The 21,194-nt window shown below is 37.5% G+C and overlaps 1 protein-coding gene across 1 annotated transcript in view; it reads left to right on the top strand.

The window, feature by feature from the left end:
* The window catches only part of PIK3C3 (phosphatidylinositol 3-kinase catalytic subunit type 3), a 165,828-nt gene that overhangs the window by 90,560 nt on the left and 54,074 nt on the right, over positions 1 to 21,194 (top strand). Inside the window, exons 14-19 of the mRNA XM_055559404.1 lie at positions 4,800 to 4,905; positions 6,356 to 6,472; positions 11,091 to 11,222; positions 14,062 to 14,190; positions 14,742 to 14,811; positions 20,225 to 20,289. Of these exons, the coding sequence (XP_055415379.1) occupies positions 4,800 to 4,905; positions 6,356 to 6,472; positions 11,091 to 11,222; positions 14,062 to 14,190; positions 14,742 to 14,811; positions 20,225 to 20,289 (619 nt within the window). The remainder of the gene's footprint in view (positions 1 to 4,799; positions 4,906 to 6,355; positions 6,473 to 11,090; positions 11,223 to 14,061; positions 14,191 to 14,741; positions 14,812 to 20,224; positions 20,290 to 21,194) is intronic.

The raw sequence follows: 21,194 nt of genomic DNA, 5'->3' as shown, positions 1-21,194 counted from the left end.
GAGTAATTGTTTTTCCCATATTTACAGTCCACATATTACATATTCAGAAATACTCAAGGGGTGAAAGAGCTATTGATGTGGACTTCTGACTTTGGTAGATACGACTTTTGTGGTTGTAGCATGAAAATAAGGAAATAATTTCAAGTAGTTGACTTAAAATAATCATTCTTTTCTGTTGAACCTGGACAGAGTAGTATAAAATATTAATCACATGTAATAGTTTATATGCTTCTCAGTCTAAGCTTACCCTAACAAATGTATTAAAATATAAATTTCAGTTGATTGTGCTATTTCATTTTGAACATTTTGAATTTCCTTGTTCATCTGTTCCCTTTCTGTTGATTTAAACAGGATTCCTGCTATAGTTGAATCCTTAGGGGCCTATAATAATACAGACAATCCTTTTAAAATAAATGATGTCAACCTTTTAAACCACAGAGAGAAGTAATAGCTTCTAATCTGTTAAATGTTGAACATCAGGATCTATAAATTGTTCCACTTTTTTTTTTCTATAGCTATTCCAGTATGTTGAAATTAAAAATAAACTTTGGCTGCTTTGACATGTTTTTCTGTAACTTTTAAGACCTTTCAAGGTAATAAAGTTTATTTACCTCACAAAATGAGATTGTCAGGAAAATAGGTAGCCCACTGCTATCATCATACAATGGGTACCCACATAATTTTGTCTGCATTTCTACTTGAAAAGGACAGGTTTTAAGGAAGTTCAGTTCAGTTCAGTTCAGTCGCTCAGTCGTGTCCGACCCTCTGCGACCCCATGAATCGCAGCACGCCAGGCTTCCCTGTCCATCACCAACTCCCAGAGTTTACTCAGACTCACATCCATTGAGTTGGTGATGCCATCCAGCCATCTCATCCTCTGTCATCCCCTTCTTCTCCTTCCCCCAATCCTTCCCAGCATTAGGATCTTTTCCAGTGATTCAACTCTTCACATGAGGTGGCCAAAGTATTGGAGTTTTAGCTTCAACATCAGTCCTTCCAAAGAACACCCAGGACTGATCTCCTTTAGGATGGACTGGTTGGATCTCCTTGCAGTCCAAGGGACCCTCAAAGGTCTTCTCCAACACCACAGTTCAAAAGCAGAAGTACATGAGTGCTTGGTAGAATCTTCTTATTGCTGTGAACAGAGTTCAGAAGTGACTCAAATCTTGGTCTTCTTGTCTTAATCTAAGTTTATCCTTCATTTTGGAGATGACAGTCATTTTTATTTTAGATGGACTTGCCCTTTGTATCAGAACTTTGGCTTGAGTGATTTTGAGAGCTGTTTGTTATGTGACCTTTATCACATGGCTGTAGCCATTGTGTTTACTTGGTAGTCAAGGGGACCTGAACAAAGCAATGGAGCCTGTATATCATGGTCATCTGTATTGCTCGTTTAGAAAGGAGTTGCTGTATAAATACAGGAAAAGACAATGAATATACTAACATGACAGAGATAGTAAAGACTTTAAAGGATTATTGTCGTTGTTCAGTCACCAAGTAGGGTCCAACTCTTCACTACCGCCAGGACTGTAGCATGCCTGGCTTCTCTGTTCCTCACCATCTCTTGGAATTTGCCCAAGTTCACATCCGGTGAACTGGTGATTCCATCCATCCATCTCATCCTCTGTCACCCTCTTCTCCTTCTGCCTTCAGTCTTTCCCAGCATCAGGGTTTTTTCCAGTGAGTCAGCTGTTCACATCAGATGGCCAAAGTATTGGAGCTTCAGCTTCCACTTCAGTCCTTCCAAGGAGTATTCAGGGTTGACTTCCTTTAAGATTGACTGATTTGATCTCCTTCTTGCTTTCCAAGGGACTCTCAAGGTGATGGAGGTAGTAAAGACCTCACTATTCCATACTGAGACTTTGCTACTTACATACTAAGGTGATGGAGATGGTAAAGACTTTAAAGAGTTATTGGGTTTTTTTAATTTTATTTTAAATTCGTATGTGTCCTGTGGCTATAGAAGGACACATATGAATCCTGTGGTTTTCTTTGTTCAAGATTTAAGAATGCTTTCTTGAATTTTTGGTTTTGAACTATTGTCAGGAACATAAAGTAAATGTAGTTTCATGGTTTAGTTTTTCGTACTGCTTTACAGAAAATTCTAGGTTATGCAGCTCTGAGGACTTCCAGATCACCTGTTATTATGGTACAGCATGGCACTGGGAAGTCAGTAGGAGAAGGCACTTAACTTTTATCAGCCTTTAACATATTTCTGTGTATAAGATTATATTGCATATGTCAGGGGCCACTAAGTATTTTTTAAGATACAGAATCTGGCATCAGGTTCTTTATAACTTCTGAAGGGAGCTAAGGAGTAAGTTGTGAAACAGTGATGAGCCAGGTAACATCAGAATCAGCAGAAGTTGTTGTGAGAGGTCGTACCTGTTCTGAGACGTTAGAGAAGAAAGAAGTTTTTAGTGTTTAAGAGTTCCGGGAAGCGATGGAGTGTCCCTGTGTTTGAAGTGTGGGTAGAATCAGGAAGGGTGGAGGCGGGAAAGTATTTCAGGACAGTACTATAACATGAGCAAAAGCACAAAGTGGGGTAGGGGAGTCGAGCTGACTAGAGTGTGAATGCATTAACTGGAGACACTGGAGGTTGAACCAGAAACTTAGGGCCACGGAGAGTTGTTTTTAAATAGAGGGACCCATTGGTGTTTTTGTTAATATCAGTGGGGCATGATGAAGGTAGTTTAAAGGAGAAAACTTTAGGATGATTATATTGATCAATAAGGTGTTTGTTTTAGAGTTAGAGAAGCTGGGTAAAAGGTATCTGCTGATTGATTCCAGACAGGGCTGGCTAGTAGTGCAGAACAATTACAGGTGTTTGAAATGGGCGAATGTGGCCTAGGCTTGGCTCTAGATCTACAGGCCCCAAATTAAACACAAAGTGCCAGTAATAGTTTTAGGTAGAACCTGTGTTCACTGGTTTGGTTACAACCTCACATTTTTCTTTTTTTTCTTGTATTGAGGTGATCCAAACTGTAGCCCAAATGACAGAAATGTTGATAATGCCTTAAATTGAGATAGAAAAATCATTCATTTAGTGTGATAGCTTCAGTTTTACACATGTTCAGTTATAAATGACAAGCAATTTCTTGAAAAGGGGATCTACTGCTTGAAACTAGGGTAGATGAATGTAAAAGCAGACCACCTCAAGTATTATGTCCAGGAATGGAAGTGCTAACTGTATAGTGCAAACAAGACAGATAAACTCTCTGTTCTCATGAAGCTTACCTTCTAGGTGGTTGAATATTCTTTCTGGACATAGTGTAAAGGAAAATAGTAAGCCCTGTGATTTGAGATTTATTAAGTACTATCAGTTAAGGAGGTTAAGAAGTTTCATATGGTTTTTAAAAGGTCAAACAGTGTGAGAGAGTAAGATTACGAGAAAGAATTCTGGCCTTGGGAGCCCAGAATCCCGGATTCTGATTTCAACTCTTCATTCAACTAATTGCATCACCATGGGCAAGATACAACCACCTCTAAGTTTTCAGTTCAGTTCAGTCGCTCAGTCGTGTCCGACTCTTTGCGACCCCATGAGTTACAGCACGCCAGGCCTCCCTGTCCATCACCAGCTCCTGGAGTTCACCCAGACTCACATCCATCGAGTCAGTGATGCCATCCAGCTATCTCATCCTCTGTTGTCCCCTTCTCCTCCTGCCCCCAATTCCTCCCAGCATCAGAGTCTTTTCCAATGAGTCAACTCTTTGCATGAGGTGGCCAAAGTACTGGAGTTTCAGCTTTAGCATCATTCCTTCCAAAGAAATCCCAGGGCTGATCTCCTTCAGAATGGACTGCTTGGATCTCCTTGCAGTCCAGGGGACTCTCACGAGTCTTCTCCAACACCACACTTCAAAAGCATCAATTCTTAAAACAAGCAAGTTTCAAACTGTACATCATGATCCATTTGAAATAAATTTTAAGGCTCACAATCTAGCTCACAATCTTGCGTTATTTAACGAAAAATGAAATAGAACAATAACAAATATTAACACATTATTCATAGAATATTGCTTTGTGAACTTTTTTCTGCGTTACGCGTCTGCATGCACACGTGGGCTCTGCAACAAGCAGTGATATAAAATGCACGTCAGTATGGCTTGTTCCAGTAATAGCAACTGAAAACACTGGATTAGACAACCTCTAAAATCTCATCCAGGTCATTGTTCATATAATTGTATGAATTGTATAAGCAGTGTAGGTTTAAGAATATATTTATATTTAAATTTTTTTAGCTCTCTAAAATCACAGTTTTATGATGGAAACATTGAAGATTTTATATGGAATTTCAAGAAATGAAGAAATTGGGTGGGAAAGGGAAAATTAATAAATTTATCTTTCGGACTTATGTTAATGAGAAAAGCTTCAGAGTTTTGTTTTGTTTTTTTTTTCCCCCAGAATAAGAGAGCCTTAGGTAATACCAAAAATATTACATAAATTTTTAAAATATTTTTGTTCATGAGTTACTTGGTAGATTTGTGAGCTTATATGATTTCTGAAGATGTTAATGTTCTATGTACCTCATAAAGAATTAGGAGAAAATGCTCATTTTGATCCCAAAATTTTTAGAAAATCTAGGATATTTTGCAAATTAAGGCATCCTTTTACTAATTTATCTTTTATAGAAGGTTTTGTGTGTTGTTCCCTTAATTTTCAGATTTTAAAAGAGTGATAATAAAATGTTACATTACTCATTATTTTTGCAAATGTGAATTAATCTTTTAATGGAAAGGCATAAATAAAATGAATCTGTGTTTCATTTCACACTTATATGAATGACTTAACCTGTTTTTAAGGTATGTGATAGTGGAATGTGAAGATCAAGATACTCAGCAGAGAGATCCAAAGACCCATGAAATGTACTTGAATGTCATGAGACGGTTCAGCCAAGCATTGTTGAAGGTAATCATTCAATGTATGGATTGGCATATACAGTCCATGGGCCCTATCTGGCCCATTACCTGTTTTGGTATGGTCTATGGACACGACTGAGCGACTGATCTGATCTGATCTGATGAGCTAAACATTGCTTTTTATTTTTAAATAATTGGGAAAAGTCACAAGAAGAGTAATACTTTGCAACACATAAAAATTATGTCAAATTCACAAGTCAGTGTTCATAAGTAATACTGTATTGGCACATAGTTATGCTCATTTGCTTTCATATTGTTTGTGACCACTTTGACTACAATAGGAGTAAATAGCCAGAATGGAAACTCTGTAGTCAGCAACACCTAAAGTAGTTAATCCTTGGCCCTTTATAGAAAGTTTGTTTACCCCTAAGTTAATGAAACAAACCTGTTGATGGAACCAAAAAAAACCCAAATCTCTGCTCTTTTGTTTCCCTCTCTGTTTTCTATTTTTATTTTTAAGACTAGGTACATTTACATAAATCTGGCAGTGGTCATATTGCAGATACTTTACATGGACACATTTTCTAGAGATCTGTAGGCCTTTTTTACCTGGTGTTCTTGTGATTGTTAAGGCAATGTCTCAGTTCAGCCAGCAGAGGGTGCATGGGCCATGAAAAAAAACTGTCACATTACCTGATTTGCTGTAGAAACATTTGCTTCATAGCATATTTATCTGCTGTTTCATGTTCCATTTAAATTGTCTTGAAATTTAAATCACATCTTATTGAACTCTTTGACTAAACTTTTTTATAGTTCTCAGAGCCCATAGATTTGCTATATATAAACTGATTGGAAAATAAGCAGTTGGTCCTCTCTTCTAATCTCAGTTCTGTCACTTATAGCCTTGGTCATCCTCTGAGGAAATTTTGGTCTCTTTGAGATTAAATTTCAGTCTTTTAAATAAAGATATATAATTGCCAAGCTGCTTCTTTCAGTGTAATTGGAGAAATTAAATGAGAAAATGTTATTTTATAATATTTTATGAACTGAGAATTACTACATAAGACTTCATAGCATTGGTTTTTATGGCTTTTATTTTACTAAGCTAGCATATTATATTGCTATTTGAGAACTTTTTTTTAAGGATTTAATTTGTTGCTTGAAGATAGTATTGTTTCTACTATATGCCCAGAACATTTTTGAAGAAATTATAAGCGTCTGTTTTGTCACACAGTTGCATGTGGGAAAAAAACGTGCAATTTTTGATAGATTAGTATTCACTGACGACTCAAATAATTTTCAACTGTAGAAGAGTTGATGGTGTTTAAGATAGCAGGCTTCTCATTATCTCTGAATCAAGATAATTCTTTTTTTTCAGTATTACTTTGTGTTGAAGTTTGTAGTTATTAAATAATAAATAAAGGTCACCCATGCTATTGAAGAAACTCTGATCATTATGCTATATAGAAATAACTTTTCTTTCCTTTGAATTCCTTCAGGGTGATAAGTCTGTCCGAGTTATGCGTTCTCTGCTGGCTGCACAACAGACTTTTGTAGATCGGCTGGTGCACCTAATGAAGGCAGTGCAGCGTGAAAGTGGAAATCGTAAGAAAAAGGTAAACCTTCTGGCTTTGCTTTCTGTTTATGCTTAGAGGTGGTGGTTTAGTCACTAAGTCATATCCGACTCTTTGTGATCCCATGGATTGTAGCCTGCCAGTCTTCTCTGTCCATGGGGTTTTCCAGGCAAGAATACTGAAATGGGTTGCCATTTCCTTTTCTAGCAGATCTTCCTGACCGAGCGATCAAACCTGGGTCTCCTGCATTGCAGGCAGATTAACAACATTAATCTCACTGTACATCTTCACCAGAACTCTTATGTGACCAGTAGATCTCAACAGTGGGCTTAAAATATTCAGGAAACCATATTGTAAACAGATGTGTTACCATGCAGGCTTTGTTCTTAATTTAAGAGCAAGCAGTTGATTTAGCATAACTCTTAAGGGCCTTAGGATTTTTGAAATGGTAGATAAGTGTTGGCTTCAACTTCAACCCCTAACCAGAGCATCAGCCTGCCCTTTGAAGCTTTGAAGCCAGGCATTGACTTCTCCTTTTGAGCTATGAAAGTCCTAGATGACATCTTCTTCCAATAAAAGGCTGTGTCATCTGCAGTGAAAAATCTGTTGTTTAGTGTAGTAGCAACTTTTGTTAATTATTTTTGCCAGATTCTCTGGATAACCTTGCTGCATCTTCTACATCTGCACTTGCTGCTTCATCTTGCATTTTCATGCTGTGGAGATGACTTCTTTCCTTAAACCTCATGAGCCAACCTCTGCTAGCTTCAAATTTTTCTTCTGCAGTTCTCTCACCTCTTTCAGCCTTCACAGCCTTGAAGAGACTTAGGGCCTTGCTCTGAATTAAGCTTTGGCCTAAGGGAATGTTGTGCCCTGTTTGATCTTCTATCAAGACCACTAAAACTGTCTCTGTATCAGCAATCAGCTTGTTTTGCTTTCTTATCATTTCTGTGTTCCATAATATCCTTCAAGAATTTTTCCTTTGTGTTCACGGTTTGGCTGTCTGTTTGGCACAAGAAGCCTAGCTTTGGCCTGTCTTGACTTTCATCATGCGTTCCTCACTAGCTTAATTATCTCTAACTTTTGATTTAAAGTGAGAGGCATGTGACTCTTCCTTTCACTTAGACACATAGAGGCCATTGTAGGGGTTGTAAGTTGGCCTAATTTCAACATTTTTGTGTCTCAGGGAATAGCAGAAGAAGAAAGAAGAAGGACGGCTGGTCAGTGGGGTAGTCAAAACACTAGTAACATTTTATTGATTAGGTTCTGCGTTTTATATGGGCTTGGTTTATGATGCCCCAAATCAGTTGCAATAATATCAAAGATCACTGATCACAGATCATCTTAAGAAGTATAATAATAGAAAGTTTGGAATATTGCAAAAATTAGCAAAATGTGACATAGAGACACAAAGTGAGCAAGTGCTGTTGAAAAATTGGCACCGTAGACCTTCAATTTGTAAAAAATGCAATACCTGTGAAGTGCAACAAAGGGAAGTGCAATTAAATGAAGTGTGCCTGTTATAGTAATAGGAGTGGTTAGATCCTGTACTGATTTTGTACTGGATCCTATTTTATGAGTTTATATACATTGATTGAGGTGTTATTATTATCCCAGTCATGAGGAAAAGTAGGTAATGGGAAGTTAAGTAAGTTGCAAGATGTCCCCAGGTAGTAATTGTTGGAGTTGGGGTTTGTACCCAGACATTCTGAGTCCATATTTTTATCTACAGTGTTTCCTGGCTCTCATTTTAGAATCTTAGCATCTTAGAATGCAGTTTATTTGGCATGGAAAGAACCTCTAGAGGTTATTTAGATGGGAATTCTTCTGAGAAAAAGAGGATCCAGAGTGATTCACCCAAGGTTGCAGAACTGGTGACAATAACTGGCAATCTGTTCTCATAACCAGTACATTGATCTTGCTGTCAGTGGGGTCAGGTTTCTACCTGATGAAAACAGATTAGCGTCTGTTCATCAAATGCTATTTTTCCTGAACAGTTGCCCAAATGATATGAAGGACTCAACTTGATATCTTCTCTTTACCTAATCCCATAATTGGAAAATCTTTCTTAGTGACCTTTGTAAAACACCGGAACACATTTTGCTGTTGTTCCTCAGAATTGTAAGAAGAAAGCAGAGAGGAAAAGGTGAAAAATTGAGTTAGAAATTTAAAGCAGGGGATCTAGTCCAGCAGAGATGTATGCGAGGAATAATGTTAACATTATAATAGTGTTAATAAGGTCAGGGAGGAGAAAATAGACTGAAGAGAAACACGTTTTTATTGAGTTGGCATTTTCTTTGTTTTTGAGAAGAATTAAAAATCCTGGTTAAATTCCTACTGCCATTCCTCCTGGAGCCCTTCTCCGCAGAGGTGCCCGTGTGAGAAGCAGTGTGATCCCAGTGCTCACAGCGCAAGCATGCCTGTTCTTGTGACTGTCAGTTTGGGGCGTATGTTTAAACCACAGTTGTTCTCATGTGACTCTTCTGTTCACCACATGCATGAACCTCTAGCTGCACCTCAGATTTTGGTAGTCTGGAAGATGACTGCTTCCTGGAGATACCACTTACAGTCCCTAAAATACATTTTGTATTTGCCACATACTGCAGAACACATATTGTTTTGCCTGTGTTTTAAATCAGACAGTCCCAAATGTAGTGTTAACATTGGCTAAAACTCTTTTCAGACATTTTTTCATGATGATAAGAAAAGGCAAACTTGGTTTTTATTTACATAGTTTTACTAGAAACAAGCCCCCACATTTAAGTGCAAGGCCAAGAGAATGCTCCACCACCATTATTTGCGTTATTACCAGGAATAATGAATTGGCTACAGTTAATAATTTAAAATCATATGTAATGCTTTTCCATCCCTCATAATGAAGTTGGGAGAGACTTGTCTTGGTGAGTCCAACAGTGGTAAATGTGTCGCAAGGGAATCCATGAGTTAGGTTTCAGATGGTAAAACAGCTACTAATATTGTTGCTACCTTCTTTCCTTTGCTGATGTCATTTAGGAAAAATTCTCTTGATTCAAGTCTTTGAATCTAGATGTTTGAGTTCTAATAAAAATACATTAATTCCACATTTAAAAACAGCTTTCATTTTAAATATTAAGTATTCTCTTTTACTTCATAATTCTTTAGATTATAATATATATTCTATAAAAATACATTGCATGCCTGTTGTGTGCCAAGCACTCTTTTTAGAGTCTGGGATACAGTGGTGACTATAAAAATCCCTACCTTTATAATGTAAGGAGCTTACATTCCTGTTGGAGGAAAAGGTTAACAAAATAAGTAAAATATATTATATGCTATATAGTGTCTTATGCTGTTGAGGAAAATAAAGCAGGAAAGGGGAATAGGTAGTGCCAGGTTCAAGTATTAAGGCAGTGTTTCATTTCTCAATGGAATGATCATGAAGGCCTCACTAAGAGTTGACATTTGAACAAAAACCTGAAGCAAGTCGGGGAGCACACCATGTGAATATCTAGAGAAGATTGTTTCAGCAAGAGGAACCGCAAGCACGAAGGCCCTGATGTGGGAGCATGTGTGACATGTTTGAGAAATAGAAAGAAGTGCAATGTATTTGGTCAAGTTTTCTCCCCTTGAAAACAAGCTTACCTATTTAAAGAATGCTAGACTCACAAGGTTTCTCAAATGGCGCAAGTGGTAAAGAATCTGCCTGCTAATGCAGGAGATGCAAGGAATGTGGGTTCCCTGGACAGAGGAGCCTGGTGGGCTGCAATCCATGGGGTTGCAAAGAATTGGACAGACTAAGCATGCACGTGTGCATGCGCGCACACACACACACACACACACACTCTCTCTCTCTCAATCTCTCTCTCTCTCTCACACAGCTTTCCAAGGAAATAGATTGTCCTTTTGAAATTGAATAGGTGGGCTTGGTCTAAACATTATAAATGTTGCTAAGTGAGAAAAGTGTTTCATCCTGACTTGAACTGCTCAGTTTCTGAAATTTTGGCTTAATTCAGTATGTATGTGAGCTAAAGAAAATAAACAAATGATTATAAGAGTTTGAGCAAGCTCTGGGAGTTGGTAATGGATATATATGGAAGCCTGGCATGCTGCAGTCCACAGGGTCACAGAGTCAGACACGACTGAACTGAACCTGATATCTTAGTAAAAGTTTCATCAGACAGAATCAATGAATAGTAAAATATAGGGTCCAAGTTCCTCCAAGTAAATTGAGTTTACTTTTTAAACCCAAAATACGCAGTGAAACAGCTAATGAAATTCTTGCTTAATATCTGGTCATGTGAAATTAAGCTTCAAATGAAATTAGTCTCTTTGTGACTTCACAAGTCCTTTTAAAGCAGAAATTATATCTTTAAGTTCAGCCTGAGAATATCCCTGATTCAGTTGCAGCAAGCGAAGCATATTCCCTGACCTCTGAGAGTCCAGCATTTCATAGGTCAGGGGATCGTGCCTTACAAAGCATGCTGCTGTTTTTGTCAGGTGGATTATAAGTGCTTTTCTCTCACACATACTAACTCCTTTATGTTATGTTAGTTCACGTAGACTTTTATGGTGCTTTGCAAATATTTTAAAGTTAATGTTGTCGGTCTTTTACATCCTTACCATATGTTTTAAAAGCCACTTTTCCATCTTAACCTAATTAGTACTTTATAACTTGTTCTCCTAGAATGAGAGACTACAGGCATTGCTTGGAGACAATGAAAAGATGAACCTGTCTGATGTGGAACTTATTCCACTGCCTTTAGAACCTCAGGTGAAAATTAGAGGAATAATTCCAGAAACAGCTACATTGTTTAAGGTAATTGTGGTGGATCTTTGATATCTATGACTGGAGCTGATTCTTTAAAGCTGACTCACAGACTCTACCTTTGGGGAAAAAATGCCTTTTATTTATCAGTGTGTTTTAAGATCTTTTTGTAATACCTGTGGACATTTTTATGTGAAATGTATGAAGTATTTTTATATCACTGGGTTTTTTAATATTTAATTCTTTGAACTATTTATCAGAGCCACACCTGTCTTTTCCCATGTAAGCTTAAAAAAATAAATTGAATTGCATACTTAGGCATTTACTTTATAAGTTCCTGTGGTTAGATAAGAATTCCAGTTACCCTTTTATAAAATTTTTCAATTTGGTATCTGTTCCTATGACTTAAATATTTTCTCATCTTTTTAAGTGGTAATTCTCTTTAGTCCATAACATCATGTGCCTGGCTTTTGGCTGGCCACTGCTTGGATAGTTAGAAAGGACTGGAAGCAGCTGCCTTTTCTAAGCAGACCAAAGGGCTGAGATCATTCCTTGTGAAGCTTCATTGAGACATGATGTCGTAGGTTGTCTGATTCTAGGGTTGGAAAAGGGGGAAGTTGCATTGGAATATTACTTTCTATTGGATAAGAAAGGCCTTATAGATCTCTCCTTTGAATATATTGTAAAAAGGGTATGATTACAATAAGAAATAGTTCAGATTTTTTTTTAAGGGTGTGATTTGAAAGGCAGCCTATGGCAGCCCAGCATGCACAACTGCAATATGTTTCAAAAAGCAGTACTTTAACCTTACTGCATGTTATGACTGATAGTATTTATTCTTCTAAAAATTATTCTATTGCATCAGTTTTTAAATGTTGTTTGCAACCTGTTTAGTTGGTTTTAAGACTCATTGAGTTATAAACCTGCAAATTAAAAAATGCTGGTTATAGGAGAGAGAATACAAGTATTTCTTAGTTCATGCTGCTGCTGCTGCTGCTGAGTCACTTCAGTCGTGTCCGACTCTGTGTGACCCCATAGACAGTAGCCCACCAGGCTCCCCCGTCCCTGGGATTCTCCAGGCAGGAACACTGGAGTGCGTTGCCATTTCCTGAACTCCCAAATAAGATCTGCTTCTAATATTCTCATTCCCTTAGGACTAACCAAGAACAGTGTTTTATCATTCTTTTAAATTTAAATTTATTTATTTTGCTGCTACTGCTAAGTCACATCAGTCGTGTCCGACTCTGTGCGACCCCATAGACGGGCGCCCACCAGGCTCCCCCATCCCTGGGATTCTCCAGGCAAGAACACTGGAGTGGGTTGCCATTTCCTTCTCCAATGCATGAAAGTGAAAAGTGAAAGTGAAGTCGCTCAGTCGTGTCCGACTCTTAGTGACCCCATGGACTGCAGCCCACCAGGCTCCTCCATCCATTGGAGTTTCCAGGCAAGAGTACTGGAGTGGGTTGCCAGTGCCTTCTCCGTTATTTATTTTAATTGGAGGCTAATTACTTTACAATATTGTATTGGTTTTGCCATGCATCAACATGAATCCGCCACGGGTGTACACGTGTTCCCCATCCTGAACCCCCCTCCCACCTCCATCCCCATACCATCCCTCTGGGTCATCTCAGTGCACCAGCCCCAGGCATCCTGTATCATGCATCAAACCTGGACTGGTGATTCGTTTCTTATATGATATTATACATGTTTCAAAATGTTTTATCATTTTTTAGCAAACAGGATGAAAAAGAATATTTAAGACATAGAGCTGGAGTAAGAGTGCCGTATGAGAATCTGTCACCATTGTTAGGTAGATTCTGGATCCATTTTTTCCCTTAAATAATTTTATAATTGTGTCATAATACAAAGTATAGATGGTCAATAAGATATCATGGGATATCTTTTTAATCCTAATGTTCAATTCTGAATTTTTTCTTCTAGCCTTTATTAAATAAGTGGACATTCTTGAAAATTCTGAATTGGAGTTTAGGACTAATGGTTCTAGGGCATTTACTGCATAACTCTAGGATTATAATTCTTAACCATTTGGGGGTCATGAGTTTAAGAGTCCAGTGAAAGTGATAGATTGGATATTTTAGAAAGTTACCCAGAATGCTTGTACATACACTGAAATGTCTACACAGAATTGTAGTGGAATCCGTGAATTCTTATTGCCCTTCTATGAGCTCCTTAGAGCTGAAAAGGTTATGGACTTAGTTTTCAGTATTTTTAAACAGTATTTTGTTAGATGCTAGTTTAAGAACAAAAGCTAGGTCTCCATGGGGAGTGAGCCCCTTAAGGCACTGGGATTAGTGCCTAGTTATCTTTAGATTGTCATATGTTTACACTAGATTTCAGATGTACTCTAAATTTCAAAATCAGATCCAAATCGGAGTAGGGAAGTTATAACAAAGAACATCTTGCTTATCATTTATCTTTAGGAATTTTGCTTCCAGTTGTTTTCTTGAGCGTTTGTGAGTAGGGTACAGGGATAAAATATATTTACCCTCGGGTGATCAAAGGATACTACAACTATTTGAAGTTTTAATTCACTAAAGGTTGTAGTTTCTAAACTTATATTCTTTGAAGGATTTTTGATGCCTTTCCCCTAACATTTTATAGTGAAGTTTTCAAACATACAGCAAAGTTGAAAGGCTTTCACAGTAAACAACTATATACTCACTACTTCTGTTAGTAACATTTTACTGTACTTTTTTGTCACACATCTGTTCATCCATTTATCTGATACTTTTTATGCCATTATTTCTCATGGTCTATAGAAATTAATGTTATTATTTGCTTTGTCAGACTCATTTCTTTTCTTTAGATTATTATAAGTTTCTCCACATTTCCATCTTATATAATTTGAAAATAATATTTTTATTTCCAGAGTGCTCTTATGCCTGCACAGTTATTCTTTAAGACTGAAGACGGAGGCAAATATCCAGTTATATTTAAGCATGGGGATGATTTACGCCAAGATCAACTTATTCTCCAAATCATTTCACTCATGGACAAGGTGAGCATAACCTTATGTTGGTAGGGAACATGTTTTCATTTCAGAAATCAATGGATTAGTGGATACGCTATGCATGGATACAGAATTACATGTACCTACAATTATATAACATTCAGGTACAATCCTGGAGAGCTGAACAATCTCCACTTGATCTTGAACAAATGGAGTTGTTATTGTATTACTGCAGATGGCTCTTAAGATGAGTATAAAATTAAATTGCACGTGTTCCTTTTTATAAAAACTTTTTCACAGTTCTTTCAGTGTTGGATTTAGTAATTTTCTTCCTCTTAGTCAATTAAATCTTCTTTCTTAAATCCTGTTTCTGTCCATGGATTTTAAAGAAACATATTTGTCTTCATTTCCTTATTTGAAGTTCTAAAATACTTCATGACCAGTAAGGACTGCATAAATCCTTAGGGGGAACCCTCTATCAGTGAAAACTGACAGTGATTTAAAACAAGATAAAGAGATGTATTAAACTGCTATAATACTTACTACAAAACTATTTCATAACATTTTTTCATTTGTTTAATATGACTTTTGATCTTAAGCTACTACGAAAAGAAAATCTGGATTTGAAGTTGACTCCCTACAAAGTATTAGCCACTAGTACAAAGCATGGTAAGTTTATTTTTTAACAGTTATTTATTTCAGTGTCCAATGAGTATATTTTTCCTTTTTAAATTGGAAATTGTTAAGAACATTAGGGATTGAACTCATTTGTAACACTGAAGACCAGTCGGGCCTTCCTGGCTATCTGTCTACCTTCCCTCCCTCCCTTTCGTTTTATACCTCTTGAAATCATTAAACAGCATATTTGGGAGAAAAATGAGAACCTTTATGATATATTTCTCTGGATTCAAAACTGTTTCCAAACCACAGTAGTTTTCTTCTGTGGTGATCTGTATCTGAAATCATTGTTTTTGTTATTGTTCAGTTACTAAGTCATCTTCAACTCTTTGCGACTTCATTCACTGCAACGTACCAGGCTCCTCAGTCCTCCACTATGTCCTGGAGTTTGCCCAGATTTGTGTCTATTGAGTCTGTGATGCTACCTAACCATCTCATCCTCTGCCACACCCTTCTCCTTTTGCTTTCAATCTTTTCCTGGCATCAGTGTCTTTTCCAGTGAGCTTGCTCTTCACATGAAGTAGCCAAAGTATTGGAGCTTCAGCTTCAGTCCTTCCAATAATTATTCAGGGTTGATTTCCAGTAAGATTGGCTGGTTTGATCTCTCTACAGTAAAAGGGATTCTCAGGAATCTTCTCCCACACCACAATTCAAAAGCATCAATTCTTCGTGGTCCTTCTTTGTGGTCCAGCTCACATCCCTACATGACTACTGGAAAAACCATAGCTTTGTCTATATAGACCTTTGTCTTTGATGTCTCTGCTTTTTATTATGCTGTCTAGATTTGTCATAACTTTCCTTCCAAACAGCAAACAACTTTTAATTTCATGGGTGCAGTCACCATCTGCAGTGCTTTTGGAGCCCAAGAAAATAAAAACTGTCACTGCTTCAACTTTTTCCCCTTCTATTTACCATGATGTGATAGGACCGGATGCCATGATCTTAGTTATTTGAGTGTTGAGTTTTAAGCACTTTTTTCACTCTCTTTAACCCTAATCCAGAGGCTCTTTAGTTCCTCCTCACTTTCTGCCTTTACAGTTGTATCATCTGCATATCTCAGGCTGTTGATATTTCTTCTGGCAATCTTGATTCCAGCTTGTGATTCATCCAGCTTGGCATTTTGCATGATGTACTCTGCATATAATCATTATTGAGAGTTACTAAAACCTAGAGAGGCTTTGTATTGTGCCCTGCTTATGCAAACCACTCATCAGATGATGTTGCTTTTATTCATTGATTTTTTTATTTAATATATATGTCTAACTTTTTCTGAGATTGAGTAACCTCTGGAAGTTTGGCAGAAGATTCCCTCAGAATGCTTGCCTAATGTGTATTGTAAATTTTATAATCTTGTTACTCTTAGAGCTTCTTACCCTTAGATGAGGTACCTTGGAGAAACAAGTACCTGTTTTATTTTAGGCTTTCTGCCTTTCTCCTTGTTACTCCCAAATCTTTCTGGCAATTTAATTTCTTATATGTTCTATTACTATCCTACATAAATTGATTTACTTAGCTTTTATTTGCTCCTGGGACCAAGACAAAAGTCTTAGCTTAGTTTATTAGTTCTTGTGTGGTATAACATACCTCCACATCTCTCTGTGACACCTCTTTTTTCCACTCTCCTTGCTTCTTAGACTTTAGCCACACCATCCACCTTCCATTTTCGCAAATGTACCATGCTCTTTTTAGCCTTATATTATTGTTATCGTTAATATCCTTTCCACTTTATTTATACATCTTTATTATCCTTCAAAACACAGTTCAGATGTCAGCGGTCCTCTGATCCCTATTGTAATATAGGTCTCCCTTTACTATTCCTTTTCATAGTGTCCTTTCATTCATAGTTTTTATTCCAATAAAACTTGCAAACTTGTGAGATCTTTGAAAGCAGGTCAAAGCTCTATTTTTGCTTACCTGCAAAATTCTTGCTACCTACTAGAAAAACTACAAATATATGTTAAGTGCATTGATGCAGACTGTTTAGTATTTATCATATGGGAATAAATGAGATGCTTCTTACTCTAAAGTAATGCACAGTCTCCTAATTTGCATGCAAATAATTATAATGTGTCGTTGTTTAATCACTTAGTCATGTCCAACTCTTTGCAACCCTACGGACAGTAGCCTGCCAGGCTCCTCTGTCCATGGGATTTCCTAGATAAGATTACTGGAAAGGGTTGCCATTTTCTTCTCCAGAGGATCTTCCTGGTGCAGGGATTGAATTTGTGTCTCTTGCATTGGCAGACAGATTCTTTACCACTGAGCCAGTAGGACAGCCCAATTATAATGTAAGGCTTACCAAAACCAGATCATAGTTGTTTATGATTCTGAAATACTTCCATCATTGAACTTTGATTTTTTTTTTTTCCCCACATATTTGTAGTTTTATCCTTTTGTTGTCCCTGGACTTACAGGCTTACTTTTTCTCCTTAGTCTCCTGTATACTATCCTCCTCCCCTTCTTTTTGGTAGTTCAGATAGGGGATTTATACTTTCCTCTATATAGCATTTCCAGGGAATGGCAGAAGATAGAGTGTTACACAAAGAAAGCCAATGAATATACTATAATTTTAGGGTTAGGTGATTGATATTCTAAAATGCCAAAATTTCAGATTTGTTAAAGTGATTTTACATTTAGAATTTTAATTGATATATGTTATAAAACTGCAGAAAGAAATTTTTATGCCAAATTTAAGAAGCCTTACCCTGTTACTGATCTGATAAATAGAGTGCCTGAAGAACTATGGACACAGGTTCTCACATTGTACAAGAAGCAGTGATCAAGACTATCTCCGAGAAAAACAAATGCAAAAAGGCAAAATGGTTGTCTGAGGAGGCCTTACAAATAGCTGAGAAAAGAAGAGAAGTGAAAGGAAAAGGACAGATATACCCATATGAATGCAGAGTTTCAAAGAATAGCAAGGAGAGATAAGAAAGTCTTCCTCAGTAATCAGTGCAAAGAAATAGAGGAAAACAATAGAATGGGAAGGACTAGAGATCTCTTCAGGAAAATTAGAGATACCAAGGGACCATTTCATGCAAAGATGGGCACAATAAAGGACAAAAATGGTATGGACCTAACAGAAGCAGAAGATATTAAGAAGAGGTGGCAAGAATACACAGAAGAACTACACAAAAAAGATCTTAATGACCCAGATAACCACGTTGGTATAATCACTCACCTAAAGCCAGATATCCTGGAATGTGAAGTCAAGTGGGCCTTAGGAAGCATCACTACAAACAAAGTTATTAGAGGTGATGGAATTCCAGTTGAGCTATTTCAAGTCCTAAAAGATGATGCTGTGAAAGTGCTACACTCAGTTTGCCAGCAAATTTGGAAAACTCAGCAGTGGTCAGGACTGGAAAAGGTCAGTTTTCATTCCAATCCCAAAGAAAGGCAATGCCAAAGAATGTTCAAACTACCACAAAATATTGTACTCATCTCACATGCTAGCAAAGTAAGGCTCAAAATTCTCCAAGTGAGGCTTCAACAGTACGTGAACTGAGAACTTTCCGGTGTTCAAGCTGGATTTAGAAAAGGCAGAGGAACCAGAGATCAAATTGCCAAAATCTGTTGGATCGTAGAAAAGGCAAGAGAGTTCCAGAAAAATACCTATTTCTGCTTTATTGACTATTCCAGAGCCTTTGACTGTGTGGATCACAACAAACTGGAAAATTCTAAAAGAGATGGGAATGAGACCACTTTACCTGCCTCTTGAGAAATCTGTATACAGGTCAAGAAGCAGCAGTTAGAACCGGACTCAGAACAATGGGCTGGTTCCAAATTGGGAAAGGAGTGTGTCAAGGCTGTATTTTGTCATCTTGTTTACTTAACTTACATGCAGAGTACAGCATGGGAAACACTGGGCTGGATGAAGCACAAGCTGGAATCAAGATTGCTGGGAGAAATATCAATAACCTCAGATATGCAGATAACACCACCCTTATGGCAGAAAGCGAAGAGGAACTAAAGAGCCTCTTGATTGAAGTGAAAGAGAAGAATGAAAAATCTGGCTTACATTCAACAAACGAAGATCATGGGATCCAGTCCCATCACTTCATGGCAAATAGATGGGGAAACAATGGAAACAGTGACTTTATTTTTGGGGGCTCTAAAATTGCTGCAGATGGTGACTGCAGCCATGAAATTAAAAGATGCTTGCTTCTTGGAAGAAAAACTGTGACCAACCTAGACAGCATATTAAAAAGCAGAGACGTTACTTTGCCAACAAAAGTCCGTCTAATCAAAGCTATGGTTTTTCCAGTAGTCATGTATATATATGAGAGTTGGACTATGAAGAAAGCTATGCACCGAAGAATTGATGTTTTTGAACTGTGGTGTTGGAGAAGACTCTTGAGAGTCCCTTGGACTGCAAGGATATCAAACCAGTCAATCCTAAAGGAAATCAGACCTGAATATTCATTGGAAGGACTGATGCTGAAGCTGAAACTCCAATACTTTGGCCACCTGATGCGAATCTCTAACTCATTGGAAAAGACCTTGATGCTGGGAAAGGTTGAAGGCAGGAGGAGAAGGGGGTGACATAGGACAAGATTGTTGGATGGCATCACTGACTCAGTGGACATGAGTTTAAGCAAGCTCTGGGAGTTGGTGAGGGACAGGGAAGCCTGGTGTGCTGCAGTCCATGGGGTTGCAAAGAGTTGGACAAGACTGAGTGACAACTGAACTGAACCTTATTACTTTGTGTTCCTGTGTATAATAATAGAAATTGGCCTAGAGAAATATACAGATTTTCAGTTTAATTTTTTAAATATGTTTCCGTGTGTTTCCTATGATGTAAATGCCAATATATGCTAAATACAATAAGAGTCGGACACGACTGAGCGACTTCACTTTCACTTTTCACTTTCATGCATTGGAGAAGGAAATGGCAACCCACTCCAGGGTTCTTGCTTGGAGAATCCCAGGGAAGGTGGAGCCTGGTGGGCTGCTGTCTATGGGGTCGCACAGAGTCGGACAGGACTAACGTGACTCAGCAGCAGCAGCATAGACCTCTTTAAGCTAATAAGTTTGTATTGTATACATTTGCAAATGAAGACTATTCTTAACAGAATCTTTATTGCTTAACCAATATTGTTGTTTTGTCATTCAGTCATGTCTGACTCTGCGATGCCATAGACTGCTACACAGCAGGCTTCTCTGTTCTCCACTATCTCTCTGAGTTTGCTCAAATTCATGTCTATTGAGTCAGTGGTGCTATCTAACCATGTCATCCTCTGCTGCCTCCTTCTCCTCCTGCCTTCAGTGTTTCCCAGCATCAGGGTCTTTTCCAACTGAGGGGGCTCTTCACATCAGGTGGCCATAGTGGGCTTCAGCTTCAGCAAGTCCTTCCAGTGGCTAAACCAAAAGCTGTGCTTAATACAATGTATCTGTTTCTGTGTAGGCTTCATGCAGTTTATCCAATCAGTTCCTGTTGCTGAAGTTCTTGATACAGAAGGAAGCATTCAGGTACAATATCTATTTTAATGATTTATGAATTTCATGAATATTTCTTGTTAGAAAAGTTTCAGTCTCTATAAAAAGTACATAGAGTTAGAAATGAAAGTCTCTGTTTCTCACTTTTCTTCCCTCAAGTTGTTTTTTTTTCCAGAGAAGTAAACAATGTTAACAGTTGGAAATGTTTCCAACGTAGACGGATAGATGTTCAGTTCCTTAAACTTTGCCTGGCATATAATAGGCGATCAGGAATTAATGGGGAAACAGAATTTAAATTTTCTGAAGTTTATGGTTACATTATATTGCAAAGTATGGAAATATAGATTTATGTACCCATCAGTGAATGTTCTGATTATTTGCAGTTTTCGTTGTTATTCAGAACAAGGCTATAGTGATATTCTTGTCATACATGTTTTACATAATTATGTTTTTTAAGACTCTTTTCCCCACCCTCCCCCTCCAAAATCATTATTCTCCTTTAAGATAAGAAAAGGCAAGTTGTACTAAGCCATATATATCTTTGGAATTGTTTTTATATTTTAAAATCATGAATTAGTGTTTATTGCAGAATTCTTACTGCATGTGAATAGTTTACTTTTGTTATCTTTTTAATGTAATTTTTTTTTCCTATGAAAAATGTATGTAATTCACACTGAAAAAATTGATATGCCTGAGATGAAAAATCATACAGTGAAGGGCTTGATAAAGGATATTTACTATAGTATATTTTTGTATTTCTCAGTTTAGAGTGTCCCAGTAATTCAGTGTGGAGTTTACACTTTCAGAAAGACTTTACTCTGATTTCTTAACAAATAAGAGGTTGATTCTATTGTTTGGTTCAAGGTACAATTGTGCTCAGTTACTTAAAAGCTCAGACACAAAATATCAAACTGCCAGAGTTTGAAGTTTGGTTCTGC

Source organism: Bubalus kerabau, chromosome 21, assembly GCF_029407905.1.
Source record: "Bubalus kerabau isolate K-KA32 ecotype Philippines breed swamp buffalo chromosome 21, PCC_UOA_SB_1v2, whole genome shotgun sequence".
In the NCBI taxonomy this organism is placed as follows: Eukaryota; Metazoa; Chordata; class Mammalia; order Artiodactyla; family Bovidae; genus Bubalus; species Bubalus kerabau.
The sequence above is the reverse complement of the archived record's forward strand: the minus strand, read 5'-3'. Positions and strand labels throughout refer to the sequence as shown.